A 15,929-nucleotide genomic window follows, 5' to 3' on the forward strand; every position below is an offset into this window, starting at 1 on the left:
AATTGACTTCAGTGGGCTCCGCTCAAACGTTTGCCGAATTCACTCCACTATGCCATCAGAAGTGGAAGGCCGACTCTTATCTTTTCACAAGCATCCTATCTCTTTAGACTGGCGATACCAACTACAAATATTTTTGGGTGCACACGGATCAATACCAAAACGCCAGCGAAATGCACACTGGGCCGAAACTGCTGACTCACTCTTTGCAAACTGCAACACAGAAAATGCCTACAGTTGAGCGGACGCCATCTCACTTCTGACTGGCTGCAAACTGAGAAGACACATTAACTGACACCTAACGGTGATTTTCTGAAACTCCAGGCCACGCTCACTCAAACACACATTTCCTTGCCCGCACGTCATATGTTTCGTAATTATTACCGTCCAAAACAATGTCGTTATTTTTTAAACAGCCCGTATTAGGGACCCTTAGTGTCCGGTGGCGCGTTACACAGTAATCGCGTTTTATTTGATTTCCTTACTACATTGCACTGAAAATATCTGCACAATGGTGCAGATCTCAAAGGTATCTTCTTTGTGTCTTGTTCAACAACAAACTTCTTCCATTCAATCGCGGAGCGTGCTGTTGACAACAGTAATTCCTGTTTTACCCTTCACCCACAAACTTGCTTTCGGTATTGCTGGGTTATGTCGCGAGTTTGTTTATTTCTGTGTTAGCTGAACATTTAGAGACATAGGAGGATAAGCACATCCTTTGAAGGGTAGTAGTATTAGTGATTTTGAATTAAGACGTCATGTGAACATATGTCCTGTTCTTAACATTTTCTGGGGAAACGCATAGAAAATGAAACATTGTGATCTAGTATTTTGTTACATTATGCACATTTCCTCAGAAAAGATGTTCAAAAAGTCCACCGTCAACTGCAATGCATTCTGCAGCTCTTTTAAAGGAGCTACTGTGTTGCTGATGTGAGCTTCATTCATTCTGTCCTGTACTTGAGCACACGCATGTTAAATACGAGCGAGAAGTTCCTCCTTAGTGTCCGCTCACACATATAGTCACAAACAGAAGTACAAAAGTAAAATATTTTGCGGCACTAACTTCAAATCAGTAGGAAAATATGCCTGAACCATTTTTTTTTGTTGCCAGATGAGTTCCGGTATCCGGCCACTCAGCCCCCAACTGGAGGTCGTCGCTAAGAAGGAACTGGGCGAGGAACCGAAGAGGAGGGCCAAGGACATCCAGCACATCAGGGACTGGATGAAGAAGCAGCCCCACCTCAAGGCGCGCACAGGTAAGCTCACTCCTCAAGCCAGTTGCCAAGCTGCATTCCCCATACACGTGTTCCTGCGTACTGGCCTTCAGATTAGGCACAGACCGAGCGTGTCCCTGGTAAACGCGTTCTCTTAGATATCCCCAGAGCCAAAAGTCACATGGATGTAGATCAGGTATTATTGCAGGCCATGTATCTGGAAAACCTCTAAAGGTACCATCTGCGTGGAACGTTGCATTAAGCAGACCTTTCACTGGGCGAACGACATGATGTGTCGCCCAATCTTGCAAGAAAACAGCGCTTTCCACAGAACTGCGCACTTCGAAAGAAGAAATCACTTGTTGTTTTCTCCATAACGTGCATCTACATCTACATCTACATGATTACTCTGCAATTCACATTTAAGTGCTTGGCAGAGGATTCATCGAACCACAATCATACTATCTCTCTACCATTCCACTCTCGAACAGCGCGCAGGAAAAACGAGCACCTAAACCTTTCTGTTCGAGCTCTGATTTATCTTATTTTATCTTGATGATCATTCCTACCTATGTGGGTTGGGGTCAACAAAATATTTTCGAATTCGGGAGAGAAAGTTGGTGACTGAAATTTCGTAAATAGATAGTCTTTGGGATCCGTACCAGATCGGGTTGACGGAAGAGATAGAGAAGATCCAAAGAAGAGCGGCGCGTTTCGTCACCGGGTTATTTGGTAACCGTGATAGTGTTACGGAGATGTTTAGCAAACTCAAGTGGCAGACTCTGCAAGAGAGGCGCTCTGAATCGCGGTGTAGCTTGCTCGCCAGGTTTCGAGTGAGTGCGTTTCTGGATGAGGTATCGAATATATTGATTCCCCCTACTTATACCTCCAGAGGAGATCACAAATGTAAGATTAGAGAGATTCGAGCGCGCACGGAGGCTTTCAGACAGTCGTTCTTCCCGCGAACCATACGCGACTGGAACAGAAAAGGGATGTAATGACAGTGGCACGTAAAGTGCCCTCCGCCACACACCGTTGGGTGCCTTGCGGAGTATAGATGTAGATGTAGAAAAACGTCTTTGCTTTAATGACTTCCATCCCAACTCGCGTATCATATCTGCCACACTCTCTCCCCTATACCGTGATAATACAAAACGAGCTGCCCTTTTTTTTACCCTTTCGATGTCCTCCGTCAATCCCACCTGATAAGGATCCCACACCGCGCAGCAATATTCTAACAGAGGACGAACGAGTGTAGTGTAAGCTGTCTCTTTAGTGGACTTGTTGCATCTTCTAAGTGTCCTGCCAATGAAACGCAACCTTTGGCTCGTCTTCCCCAAATATTATCTATGTGGTCTTTCCAACTGAAGTTGTTCGTAATTTTTAACACCCAGGTACTTAGCTGAATTGACAGCCTTGAGAATTGTACTATTTATCGAGTAATCGAATTCCAACGGATTTCTTTTGGAACTCATATTGATCACCTCACACTTTTCGTTATCTAGCGTCAACTACCACCTGCCACACCATACAGCAATCTTTTCTAAATCGCTTTGCAACTGATACTGGCCTTCGGATGACCTTACTAGACGGTAAATTACAGCATCATCTGCGAACAACCTAAGAGAACTGCTCAGAGCGTCACCCAGGTCATTTATATAGATCAGGAGCAGCAGAGGTCCCAGGACGCTTCCCTGGAGAACACCTGATATCACTTCAGTTTTACTCGATGATTTGCCGTCTATTACTACGAACTGCGACCTTCCTGACAGGAAATCACGAATCCAGTCGCACAACTGAGACGATACCCCATAGGCCCGCAGCTTGATTAGAAGTCGCTTGTGAGGAACGGTGTCAAAAACTTTCCGGAAATCTAGAAATACGGAATCAACTTGAGATCCCCTGTCGATAGCGGCCATTACTTCGTGCAGACGTCTCACGGTACATCTGACAGGCCTTCAAAGAAGAACGGATCGAGCATAAACGTGCTTCTCAATACAGACCATACAGTCACATACTCACACCGAAAGATATAGGTGTTCGTTTTTTCCGCCCGCTCTACGAGATTAGAATAATTGAGAATTATTGTGAAGGTGGTTGGCTGAACCCTCTGCCAGGCAATTAAATGTAATTTGCAGAGTATCGATGCAGATGTAAAAAGCAGATACGGCGAGAGTAAAGGGTCTTTGTGCACTCGGTTTAACAGTACCCTAGATTCGGCAGGTCTGTGTAATCAGTACGCCCTGTAGCGTAAAATGCACCTCATCACTCCATGGAATATTGACCGGCCACAACTCATCAACTTCGATCCGTGTCAGGAACCAAACAGCAAATTCAGAACGTTGCTGCGTATTATGAAGTTTCAGTTGCTGCACCATCTGAATTGCACTGTAAAATAGACTGCAAAACTCCCCATACTGTTACTGTGGGATGGACAATTCTCGTGACACTGCAGGAGCACTAGCGCTACCAGGGGCACGTGCTGCATGGTCAGTTACAGCAACAGCAACCTCGTCAGTAACTCCCATCGAGATAGGACGCCTTCCTCTTCCAGGTGACACACCAGGCTCACCCATGTTTTCGAATTTCATGATTATCTTCTTTAAACCATTGGATGACATTGGGCCCATCCTCAGACTTTTGAGTCGGCGATACTCTCTCAGTGCAGCACCGTAACTGCTGCTGTTCACCCACAACGGTTCCATTAGAGATGCTCGATCTCTCCTCTCGATACCCATACTGTTCACTCACGTTATGGCTTGTCAAATGACAGCGTGGTTGAAATACCGTCATACAAACAATGTACAGCGCCAAATTTGTACATGGTGGCCAAATCTGGAACTAAATTTTTTGTCGAGCGAAATTCAGTTGTACGTTAATACACTGAAACGCCAAAGAAACTGGTATAGGCATGCATATTCAAATAGACAGATATGTAAAGAGGCAGAATACGGCGCTGCGGTTGGCAACGCCTATATGAGACAACACGTGTCTGGCGCAGTTGTCAGATCGGTTACTGCTGCTACAATGGCAGGTTATCAAGATTTAAGTGATTCTGAACGTGGTGTTATAGTCGGCGCACAGGCAATGGGTCACAGCATCTCTCAGGTAGGGACGAAGTGGGGATTTTCCCGTACGACTATTTTACGAGTGTGCCGTGAATATCAGGAATCCGGCAAAACTTCAAATCTCCCACATCGCAGCGGCCGGAAAAAGATCCTGCAAGAACGGGACCGACGACGACTGAAGAGAATCGTGCAACACTTCCGCAAATTGCTACAGATTTCAACCCTGGGCCATCAGCGTGCGAGCCATTCAACGAAACATCATCGATATGGGATTTCGGAGCTGAGGACCCACGTGTGTACCCTTGATAACTGCACGACACAACGCATAATGCCTTTTATGCCTAACCTGGGCCCTTCAACACCGACATGGGACTATTGATGGTTGGAAACATGTGACCTGGCCGGACGACTCTCGTTTAAAATTGTATTGAGCGGATGGACGTGTACGGGTATGGAGACAACCTCATGAATCTATGGAACCTACATGTCAGCAGGGGACTGTCCAAACTGGTGGAAGCTCTATAATGGTATGGGGCGTGTGTGGTTCGAGTGATATGGGATCCCTGATACGTCTAGATACGACTCTGTCAGATGACACGTACGTAAGCATCCTGTCTGATCACGTGCATCCACTCATGTTTATTGTGCAAACGGACGGACTTGGGAAATTCCAGCAGGATAATGCGACACCCCACACGGCCAGAATTGCTACAGAGTGGCTCCAGCTGAATTCCGCTGTCCACCAAACTCCCCAGACATGAACATTATTGAGCATGTCTGGGATACGTTTCAACGTGCTGTTCAGAAGAGATCTCCACCCCCTCGTACTCTTACGGATTTATGGTCAGCCCTGCAGGATTCAGGGTGTCAGTTCCCTCCAGCACTACTTCAGACATTAGTCGAGTCCATGCTACGTCGTGTTGAAGCACTTCTGCGTGCTCGCGGGGGCTCTACATGATATTAGGCAAGTGTACCAGCTTGTTTGGCTTTTCCGTGTATGTTAGCATACTAACAGTAATGAAGTAACAGACGATGTGGAAACCATTACAACGTCCTTCAACAAATTTACAGTTGTGGTACCTTATACGCAGAAAATGATATGAACTAAGACTTAAGCTTTCTTTAGTGTGCAACAGATTCACCGCACAGCCCAAATATCAATATCGGGGTAATGTCAGAGATATGTCGGCCTCGTTACACGGCCGCAGTTTCCTCTGGGCAGTGCGACGCCGCCATCGGGGCATGCCACGTGGAGCGTCCACTACCACGAGGGTGTCCGTAGACAAAGCGGTGCAACACTTGTCCGACAGGTCTGGCAATCGTCTGTAGCCTTCAATGGTAGTAGGGTAACTGACCTAGCCTGTGTTTGTTTCTCGATCACTTCCTGGATGTTTGTGCACTGTAACTTGTTTTGTCTTATGTTGTCGCGTATGTAAACTCGTTTTAGAATAGTAAACTTTCGTGTACGTCTGCTTTGAAAAGTGAATCAGAAAAGTGAAAGTGGTGTGCTTTCGTAAACGCTATCTAATGAAATGAGTTGACAGATCCAACTGGAACCGTGTAACTTATTGCAATTAATTTTTAACAAAAATAATGATAAGAATTCTGCATAAAATTAAAAATCGAGTGTTGAAAGAATAGATGTTCAGAATGCTTTTGTTAAAATGCCTTACAGTTTTGCGTACATAAACTAAGTAAAATCTCGAAGACTAAATGTCACACATACTCATGCGTAACACTGCACTGGAAGAGTAACATTATCTGACAAAGCGAATTATATATGAACTAAAATTTGCTGAATTGTACCTGCTAAATTTGAAATGACAAGCTCGACTGTAAACAATTTTACTGTGCCTCACTGATTTTAAACTGGCCCTTATAAACTTTGGCGACTTACCTTGCAGCATCAGAAACATGGCACTGTTCGAAAGTGGTGGATATTAAAATACAGCATAAAAAAACAGCTAAAGAAAAATCTTGCCAAGTGCAATTCAAGGAAAAGCGACTATGCTATGCACATCATGCTTTATCTTTTGAGCGACTGTTTTTCGCTAAATGCAATGTGACGATACTCAAGTAAGAAAGGAAACTCTCGTGAGGGGAAGGTAGCAGAAATTCAAATTACTAAATGACTGAAAAGAAAATGGCATTCAAAACTGTATTGTAAATGTCATTCCTTAACAGTTACAACCATCTTTATGAAAATAACTTCCTATTAAAAAAAAAACAATACTCTGCCACGAAATCAGTTAATGAGATATTAAAGGCGTGGTGAATCTGTAAGCTATGTGAACTGATAACCTTGTTTAATCATGTCTCGACAATCGAACTAAGTAATCCGAACCAATAAAGGAAAATCATAGACATTTTCTTTCCTTTTCCGTCGTTCCTCAGTCGCTTGAAAATTCATGGGGATGTGTTCCGTCTATACAGCTAAATGGAAGGCAGTGCTACTGTCATCTTTGACACGGTGGAGAACGAAGACAAGATGAAAGAATTATTAAATGATCCCATGTACAAAGAACTAAAGGCGGACCCTACGGCGAAGATAATTGGAAAGACGCAGGCCTCGATTAAGAACTCGAGAATTTACGCTGACACAGCCAGGGGTCTTACTCCCAGAGTACCAGTCTCTCCTAGAATTAACGGTGTTCCAAAGATACATAAGGAAAGTTATCCTTTGATGCCAATAGCGAATGGGATCAATTCGCCTACTTACAATTTGGCAAAGAATCTAGCGTGCAAATTAAGACGTCTAGTTGGCAAGACGGATTCTTATGTGAAGAACTCGACGCACTTTATAGAACGACTAAAGGGACAAACAATTTTACCTAAGGACATCATGGTCAGCTTTGACGCGAAATCACTATTTACGAACGTACCAGTAGATGAAACTACCCGCATCTTTCAGGAGCATGGTCCACCAGACATATGCAACCTGGTTGAGTTGTGCGTGACTTCAACGTACTTCAAATGGCAAGGAAAATACTGCAAGTAGACAGATCGTGTAGCAATGGGGTCTAGCCCTATCTCCGCTGGCAGCTGACATATTCATGGAAGCCTTTGAAGCAACGGCCCTTGGTTCAGCTCCTTTACGCCCACGTTGCTTGTACAGATACGTGGATGACACGTTCGCTTTATGGCCTGATGGGGAAGAGGAGCTACACAAGTTTCACGAATATTTGAACAATATGCACGGGAAGATACAGTTCACGCTCGAAGTACAGAAGAATGGTGCAATTCCATTTTTAGGCGTCGACGTATACAGGACAACGGAGGGCACACTGGAGCACAGAGTATATTCCAAGCCCACACATACAGACAGGTATCTCAACGCCCAATCCTATCACCACCCAGCGCTGAAGAACTCGGTCATCCGTTCTTTGGCAATCCGTGCTCAGCGCCTAAGTGATGCTCAAAACACAACACCTGAACTTAAAAGGCTACGCACAACGTTTCTAGTCAATGGCTACAGCCAAAAGTCGACCCACACAGCCTTATCGACGAACACAAGCAAGAAAGATAAGTAAGAAATAGACAAACTGCAGCCAACAGTGCGCTTACCTTACGTGAAAAATGTTACTAATCGAATAGGCAAACAGATTCGCCGCGTTGCGGTGCAACCTGTCTTCTACAGTGGTCGCAGGATCCAGGACGTGCTAGGCTCCACTAAGGACAAGGTGGATGCACTACACACTGCAGGCGTGTGCATGGTGGAATGCGAATATGGAGAGGCATACATCGGCGAGACTGGCAGGCCAATAGCAACGCGCATTCGGGAACAAGAGCGCTATATTCGTCTGTGGAAACACAACAAATCTGCAGTGGCAGAACATCAGCAAGACTGCGGAAAAGAAATAAAATTTAGAGAAGCCTGTGTGTTGACCAAGCAGCAGGTTATGACGAAACGCAAAATCAGAGAGGCCATCGAAATACACTCCTGGAAATGGAAAAAAGAACACATTGACACCGGTGTGTCAGACCCACCATACTTGCTCCGGACACTGCGAGAGGGCTGTACAAGCAATGATCACACGCACGGCACAGCGGACACACCAGGAACCGCGGTGTTGGCCGTCGAATGGCGCTAGCTGCGCAGCATTTGTGCACCGATGCCGTCAGTGTCAGCCAGTTTACCGTGGCATATGGAGCTCCATCGCAGTCTTTAACACTGGTAGCATGCCGTGACAGCGTGGACGTGAACCGTATGTGCAGTTGACGGACTTTGAGCGAGGGCGTATAGTGGGCATGCGGGAGGCCGGGTGGACGTACCGCCGAATTGCTCAACACGTGGGGCGTGAGGTCTCCACAGTACATCGATGTTGTCGCCAGTGGTCGGCGGAAGGTGCACGTGCCCGTCGACCTGGGACCGGACCGCAGCGACGCGCGGATGCAGGCAAAGACCGTAGGATCCTACGCAGTGCCGTAGGGGACCGCACCGCCACTTCCCAGCAAATTAGGGACACTGTTGCTCCTGGGGTATCGGCGAGGACCATACGCAACCGTCTCCATGAAGCTGGGCTACGGTCCCGCACACCGTTAAGCCGTCTTCCGCTCACGCCCCAACATCGTGCAGCCCGCCTCCAGTGGTGTCGCGACAGGCGTGAATGGAGGGACGAATGGAGACGTGTCGTCTTCAGCGATGAGAGTCGCTTCTGCCTTGGTGCCAATGATGGTCGTATGCGTGTTTGGCGCCGTGCAGGTGAGCGCCACAATCAGGACTGCATACGACCGAGGCACACAGGGCCAACACCCGGCATCATGGTGTGGGGAGCGATCTCCTACACTGGCCGTACACCACTGGTGATCGTCGAGGGGACACTGAATAGTGCACGGTACATCCAAACCGTCATCGAACCCATCGTTCTACCATTCCTAGACCGGCAAGGGAACTTGCTGTTCCAACAGGATAATGCACGTCCGCATGTATCCCGTGCCACCCAACGTGCTCTAGAAGGTGTACGTCAACTACCCTGGCCAGCAAGATCTCCGGATCTGTCCCCCATTGAGCATGTTTGGGACTGGATGAAGCGTCGTCTCACGCGGTCTGCACGTCCAGCACGAACGCTGGTCCAACTGAGGCGCCAGGTGGAAATGGCATGGCAAGCCGTTCCACAGGACTACATCCAGCATCTCTACGATCGTCTCCATGGGAGAATAGCAGCCTGCATTGCTGCGAAAGGTGGATATACACTGTACTAGTGCCGACATTGTGCATGCTCTGTTGCCTGTGTCTATGTGCCTGTGGTTCTGTCAGTGTGATCAAGTGATGTATCTGACCCCAGGAATGTGTCAATAAAGTTTCCCCTTCCTGGGACAATGAATTCACGGTGTTCTTATTTCAATTTCCAGGAGTGTACTTAAACACCCTAACAACATGAACAGGGAGGGTGGACTCAGGCTTGCCCCATCTTGACTGCGGGCAACCAGAGCCCAACAGGCCGCACTGTCAACACGAGGCACGAGCACCACCGGCGAGTAACTGCCGCCGCGCGGCCGACGTCCTGCATTCGGTAAACGGAAGCCAACTTCTCATTCGTCGGTGGCCACCAATCATGGTACATAACACAAGAGCCAATAGACAACAGAGGTTGCGTTCTCCCTCCACCGCAACAACCTATTAAAATAAAGTTCCCTCTCTTTCTTCCTTAAGTGACCAATGAAAAGAACTATCTTATTAAAATTATGACGTAATGGCATGCGCAGTGAACAATTATAACAAAATATAAGATCAAGAACGCACCAGTAGACCCAGAAGAAGGCCGCTGCAACCGTGGCCGAAACGTTGGTTTTTCTCCAGCAGCAGTAGTTTTATACATTATGACGCGGTACCACATCCAGAAGACTTTTATGTCGACTGACTCTGGATGCCGAAGCCTACGCAATTAGAAAGGCAGTTTGTTTTCTGCCATATGCGTTTCGCTTCTTTTATTTACGAAGCATCTTCAGTGGCATGTAATACATGTTTCTTTGCACATAAAATAAATGTATTGTGTAGTAGTTACAGTGTTATATTTTGCCATGTTTTTCTCTTGTTTTTCAGATTAGAAACAACTATTGTAGCACAAATATCGTGATGTTAAATTGGTGTTACTTACGATTTCCAGTGTTGTTAGTTCATATGTGTAATCCTGGAGATGTGCTCATTCGGCCCCCATGCTCCAGCTTTATTGATTAACATTTATTATAACACATCACCTGTACTTTTCATTTTGTGGTCAACATTTGTGTGTTTAGAGTGTGTAGTGTTGTCAACTGTCGCTATGTGTTTATCTTTAACCTTTTGTTTGTGTTGTGTGTGTTTTGATATTTTTCATAATATGTGAAAAGCACTAGTTCGCTTTTGTATAAAAGTAATACTGTAGAACAAAATCTAACTAGCGATTTTCATTTATTATAATGTTGTTCTACAAAGAACGTACGAAAGATTCAGTAAACATGATATTTTTCATTTCTTTTGTGTGTTTGTGTGTGTGTGTGTGTGTGTGTGTGTGTGTGTTTTGAGAGAGGAAGAGAGAGATAGGGAGAGAGAGACAGAGAAAGAGAAAGAAGGGAGGAGGGGAAGATTCATTGATTATTTACTCTGGTTATGTTACAGATGTCCGTTTGTTTTTGTTTTTGTGGCTAACGTGATTAGGAACTTATTATTTATATTGATCTGGTCATTAATTTCTCCCTTTTTCATTGCAAGAGGTCTTTGTATCTGAAAGCTTCTCTGTAATGGAAGCAGTTTCTTGTTGTGGTTGTTCACTCTAATAATTTTCACACTAAAAATTTGCCTTTCTCGAACTCACGATAATTTATATGCGTGCATGCAGCACAGCGACAGCATTTTCCGAATATCTTACCACTTTTCAACTAGGTCTTTTACAAAATCATATTTCCAAAAACCAAAATCCTCTGCCTTAGCATCTCTGTGGTTTTGCTAATTACTTCCAGACCACTCGGCAGAGTGACGAACGCCCGACCCCCCGACCCGCACTTACCTCAGTGTGAATGCTCCACTGGCAACGATAATGCTCAAAAAAATGTTCAAATGTGTGTGAAATCTTAACTGTTAAGGTCATCAGTCCCTAAACTTACACACTACGTAACCTGAATTATCCTAAGGACAAACGCACAGACCCATGCCCGAGGGAGGACTCGAACCTCCGCCGGGACCAGCCGCGAACGATAATGCTCCTGAGAACAAAAGACACTACTGAAGACTTCTGTTTGAATAATACCCTGTGTACGAATGTGAAGTACGTCACATCTAATGAAAAGAGAGCTCACATCACTTTCACTGAATACCAAAAATGAGGTAGAAAACTTACAGTACGCCTACGACGACTTTAGCTACGCTCTGGACGTCTTTTACAGCCAACTGTTCACTTTCTGAAATCCGCCTTCGTCGTCTGCATTAACCCCCTTATTGTCCTACTGATCTCTGTGTCACTGCAAGTGTTCTGTGTCAGTACGACAGAAAACAAAGTTATTAAAAAAATTCCATTTTTCATTTTTGATTTTTATATATCCACTGTATTTTATACAGCACATTCAGCTGATATCCGTTATCTGCCGTTTTCTAAGACTACTGCTACGGTCGTACTTTCGTACCGTTACCCTCTGTGGATATCGTATCAACTTGTGTAGAGCAGTGTTGTGTGTGATATTAGTCATAATGTTTATGCATGTATCCCACAACGGCGGTAATTTTATTTTAAATCGTTGCCAAGTATGGAACGTTGTTCTCGCTCGGGTCAACTATTTTAAATGAGAACGCACATCTGTGTACACACACACACACACACACACACACACACACACACACACACACACACAGAGAGAGAGAGAGAGAGAGAGAGAGAGAGAGAGAGAGAGAGAGAGAGAGAGAGAGTAAAATTATCACGATAGGAGTAACGCTTCAAATGGCATATCACCAATATCAGGTGATCGTGATATCTAAATAACATGACTGTATAACAAACAAGGTGGAAAATAGAATTGTCTTAATAAATTTTTGGCTGTGAACCCGATATGAAAAAGCTTTCTTACAGTAATTACTGATTTATTCCTGTCTTTGGATGAAATTAACACATATTGCATCATAACATGGATTTCCTTTCCCAATATAACGACTTAACATAAGGAGTCTAATCATCTTAGTATGCAATGGCAGATTGATGCCATGGTGCACTGAAACCGAACAGGTGCGTATCCCTATGAAAAAGAAAGTGGAAGAAGCTGGAACGAAGAAGAAAGTAAGGAATGATAAGGAACAGTATACTATGTTGAAGAACCAGAATGAGAAATCTGTACGTGGGTGCTTTACTGAGTAGCCAGTAAAGAAGAAAAAGAGAACCAGAAGTGGGAAAACACAACCTAACGAGCAGGCAAGGAGAAAAAAAATTGTTTTGCACGTGTGTTGAGTGCCCTGTTTGAAATCGTGCCGGATGCACTACAGAAGACATGGAAAGTCTACGTTTGTCGTTACTACTTATCCAAGAAATGAACACCCTAAAAGTTGTTGAAACAGTAATGTGGAAGTGATTACACATTTCATGTTAGTGACTAAGTTTATTTCAATATTTTAATTTCCTAACAACAAATGGCATGTAATTTAAGTGCCGAATAGTTTACTCACGTATATTTTATACATATTTCCTTCTGAAGCACACAATTCCCAAACCACCGCAGATAATTACACAGGGGGATGTGGAATGGTGTGCAATCTTATCTTTTTGATAATTACAGTTAACTGCATTGTACTGCGCTGCACAGACTTTTTCGGAAACTAACTTCCTCGTGGACGTCCGACACTTGGCGTGCAGTAGGCTTGTATTCCACGACAATTCTAGGTAGACGTTCTTGTTGTATTCTTTCTAAATAGCTACTCAAATAACTTTGTTTTTTAATTTTGCTTTCCAAATCTAAAATCGGTAGCTCTTGTCATTTATCTCTGTTTAGTACTTTGTCCATCAGTGAGCAACCTTTTTCTGCCTTGAGAAATTCATCTCAACTGACCTAATGTTTCTTCTTCGCTTCTTCGATAGTACGCACTTCTCACTTCCTGAAAATGCAACCAGTTTCGTCATTGTTTTATAAAGATTCAGTTTATTTTCCTTTCTAATTTTGTATTTCAGAGGTCTATAAATTGTTCCATATGTTTATTTAAATTTGTTTCTGTGTCGTAATCCATTGTTGGGTATTTTCACATTCTGCTCCTATATTTCCTATTTCTCTCTATTTTTCCCTTTTCGGCTTTTTCCTCAGAAAAGCCATTTTTAATTATGTGGAAATATTACCAGCCTTGTTCTTCTATCCTATTTCTTAAGATGTATAGCCTCCTTTATAAATTATCTTCGGTTTGTTGCACATTTAAATTTATTTAGAATAGTAAAAGTAGAGGAACTACAGAATGTTGCATGTATACTGAGTGACTGAACCGCCCCTACCGATGTTGTTTTATGCGACCTGTAATGTTACATCTGGCCTTCATAAACCACGCTTGAGATTTTCATGTTCTCTAGCTCGCTTCGCACAAACTATTAGTCCTACTGAAAAAATGAACAGCACATTTTGTTAGGAACTTAAATGTAGTTAAATTTTCATGATATGAATTTTATCCATAGTGGATGCTGTTGATCTCCGTGATTGTTCCCTTATAGGGTGTAGAAAAATTTCCGCTACCAGTCACAATAAAAGGTTATTTATTTGTCACACGACCGGTTTCGGGCTTGCGCCCATCCTCAGGTGTTTATACATTCAATGTACATGTTTATATTGCTGGAGATCACTGTATAAAAACAAAAAAAATTACTTGCTGGTGACTAAACAAATACAAGTGGGACGATTGTAAGTGGCAAGGCTGCATTAGTCGAAATATATATCTGTACTTACATAAAGATGAAGCATCACTATTAGTTTAATTTTCTACTGGTACATGTTTTCGCTAGAGGATATAGTTTCCAAGTTATTCAAGAACAACGCACAAAAGTGACTGTCACACTCCCACGCTCGACTCCCACCTATCAGAATTTTTGTTATGCGATTCATGTCACTTTCTCCTGCCACTATACAACAATTTGCGACTGCACGAACTACACTCCTGGAAATGGAAAAAAGAACACATTGACACTGGTGTGTCAGACCCACCATACTTGCTCCGGACACTGCGAGAGGGCTGTGCAAGCAATGATCACACGCACGGCACAGCGGACACACCAGGAACCGCGGTGTTGGCCGTCGAATGGCGCTAGCTGCGCAGCATTTGTGCACCGCCGCCGTCAGTGTCAGCCAGTTTGCCGTGGCATACGGAGCTCCATCGCAGTCTTTAACACTGGTAGCATCCCGCGACAGCGTGGACGTGAACCGTATGTGCAGTTGACGGACTTTGAGCGAGGGCGTATAGTGGGCATGCGGGAGGCCGGGTGGACGTACCGCCGAATTGCTCAACACGTGGGGCGTGAGGTCTCCACAGTACATCGACGTTGTCGCCAGTGGTCGGCGGAAGGTGCACGTGCCCGTCGACCTGGGACCGGACCGCAGCGACGCACGGATGCACGCCAAGACCGTAGGATCTTACGCATTGCCGTAGGGGACCGCACTGCCACTTCCCAGCAAATTAGGGACACTGTTGCTCCTGGGGTATCGGCGAGGACCATTCGCAACCGTCTCGATGAAGCTGGGCTACGGTCCCGCACACCGTTAGGCCGTCTTCCGCTCACGCCCCAACATCGTGCAGCCCGCCTCCAGTGGTGTCGCGACAGGCGTGAATGGAGGGACGAATGGAGACGTGTCGTCTTCAGCGATGAGAGTCGCTTCTGCCTTGGTGCCAATGATGGTCGTATGCGTGTTTGGCGCCGTGCAGGTGAGCGCCACAATCAGGACTGCATACGACCGAGGCACACAGGGCCAACACCCGGCATCATGGTGTGGGGAGCGATCTCTTACACTGGCCGTACACCACTGGTGATCGTCGAGGGGACACTGAATAGTGCACGATACATCCAAACCGTCATTGAACCCATCGTTCTACCATTCCTAGACCGGCAAGGGAACTTGCTGTTCCAACAGGACAATGCACGTCCGCATGTATCCCGTGCCACCTAACGTGCTCTAGAAGGTGTAAGTCAACTACCCTGGCCAGCAAGATCTCCGGATCTGTCCCCCATTGAGCATGTTTGGGACTGGATGATGCGTCGTCTCACGCGGTCTGCACGTCCAGCACGAACGCTGGTCCAACTGAGGCGCCAGGTGGAAATGGCATGGCAAGCCGTTCCACAGGACTACATCCAGCATCTCTACGATCGTCTCCATGGGAGAATAGCAGCCTGCATTGCTGCGAAAGGTGGATATACACTGTACTAGTGCCGACATTGTGCATGCTCTGTTGCCTGTATCTATGTGCCTGTGGTTCTGTCAGTGTGATCATGTGATGTATCTGACCCCAGGAATGTGTCAATAAAGTTTCCCCTTCCTGGGACAATGAATTCACGGTGTTCTTATTTCAATTTCCAGGAGTGTATTTCCCACATTCGACCAGCTTTTGGTATACGTTGACTGGTCTTGTTACGCCACTGGCTTAGTTGCGCACTTACAAGTTGTAATATTGGTGTTTGTGAAAATTTTACGTAAAAATTTTGTGAATTCTAACGGCATAAAG

The 15,929-nt window shown here is 45.1% G+C and overlaps 1 protein-coding gene across 1 annotated transcript in view; it reads left to right on the forward strand.

The window, feature by feature from the left end:
• Positions 1-1,111: 1,111 nt before the first annotated feature.
• LOC124545505 (retinol-binding protein pinta-like) overlaps positions 1,112-15,929 on the forward strand; it is a 91,066-nt gene continuing 76,248 nt past the window's right edge. The window contains exon 1 of the mRNA XM_047124448.1: positions 1,112-1,256. Within this exon, the coding sequence (XP_046980404.1) occupies positions 1,112-1,256 (145 nt within the window). The remainder of the gene's footprint in view (positions 1,257-15,929) is intronic.

Source organism: Schistocerca americana, chromosome 8 (assembly GCF_021461395.2).
Source record: "Schistocerca americana isolate TAMUIC-IGC-003095 chromosome 8, iqSchAmer2.1, whole genome shotgun sequence".
Lineage (NCBI taxonomy): Eukaryota > Metazoa > Arthropoda > Insecta > Orthoptera > Acrididae > Schistocerca > Schistocerca americana.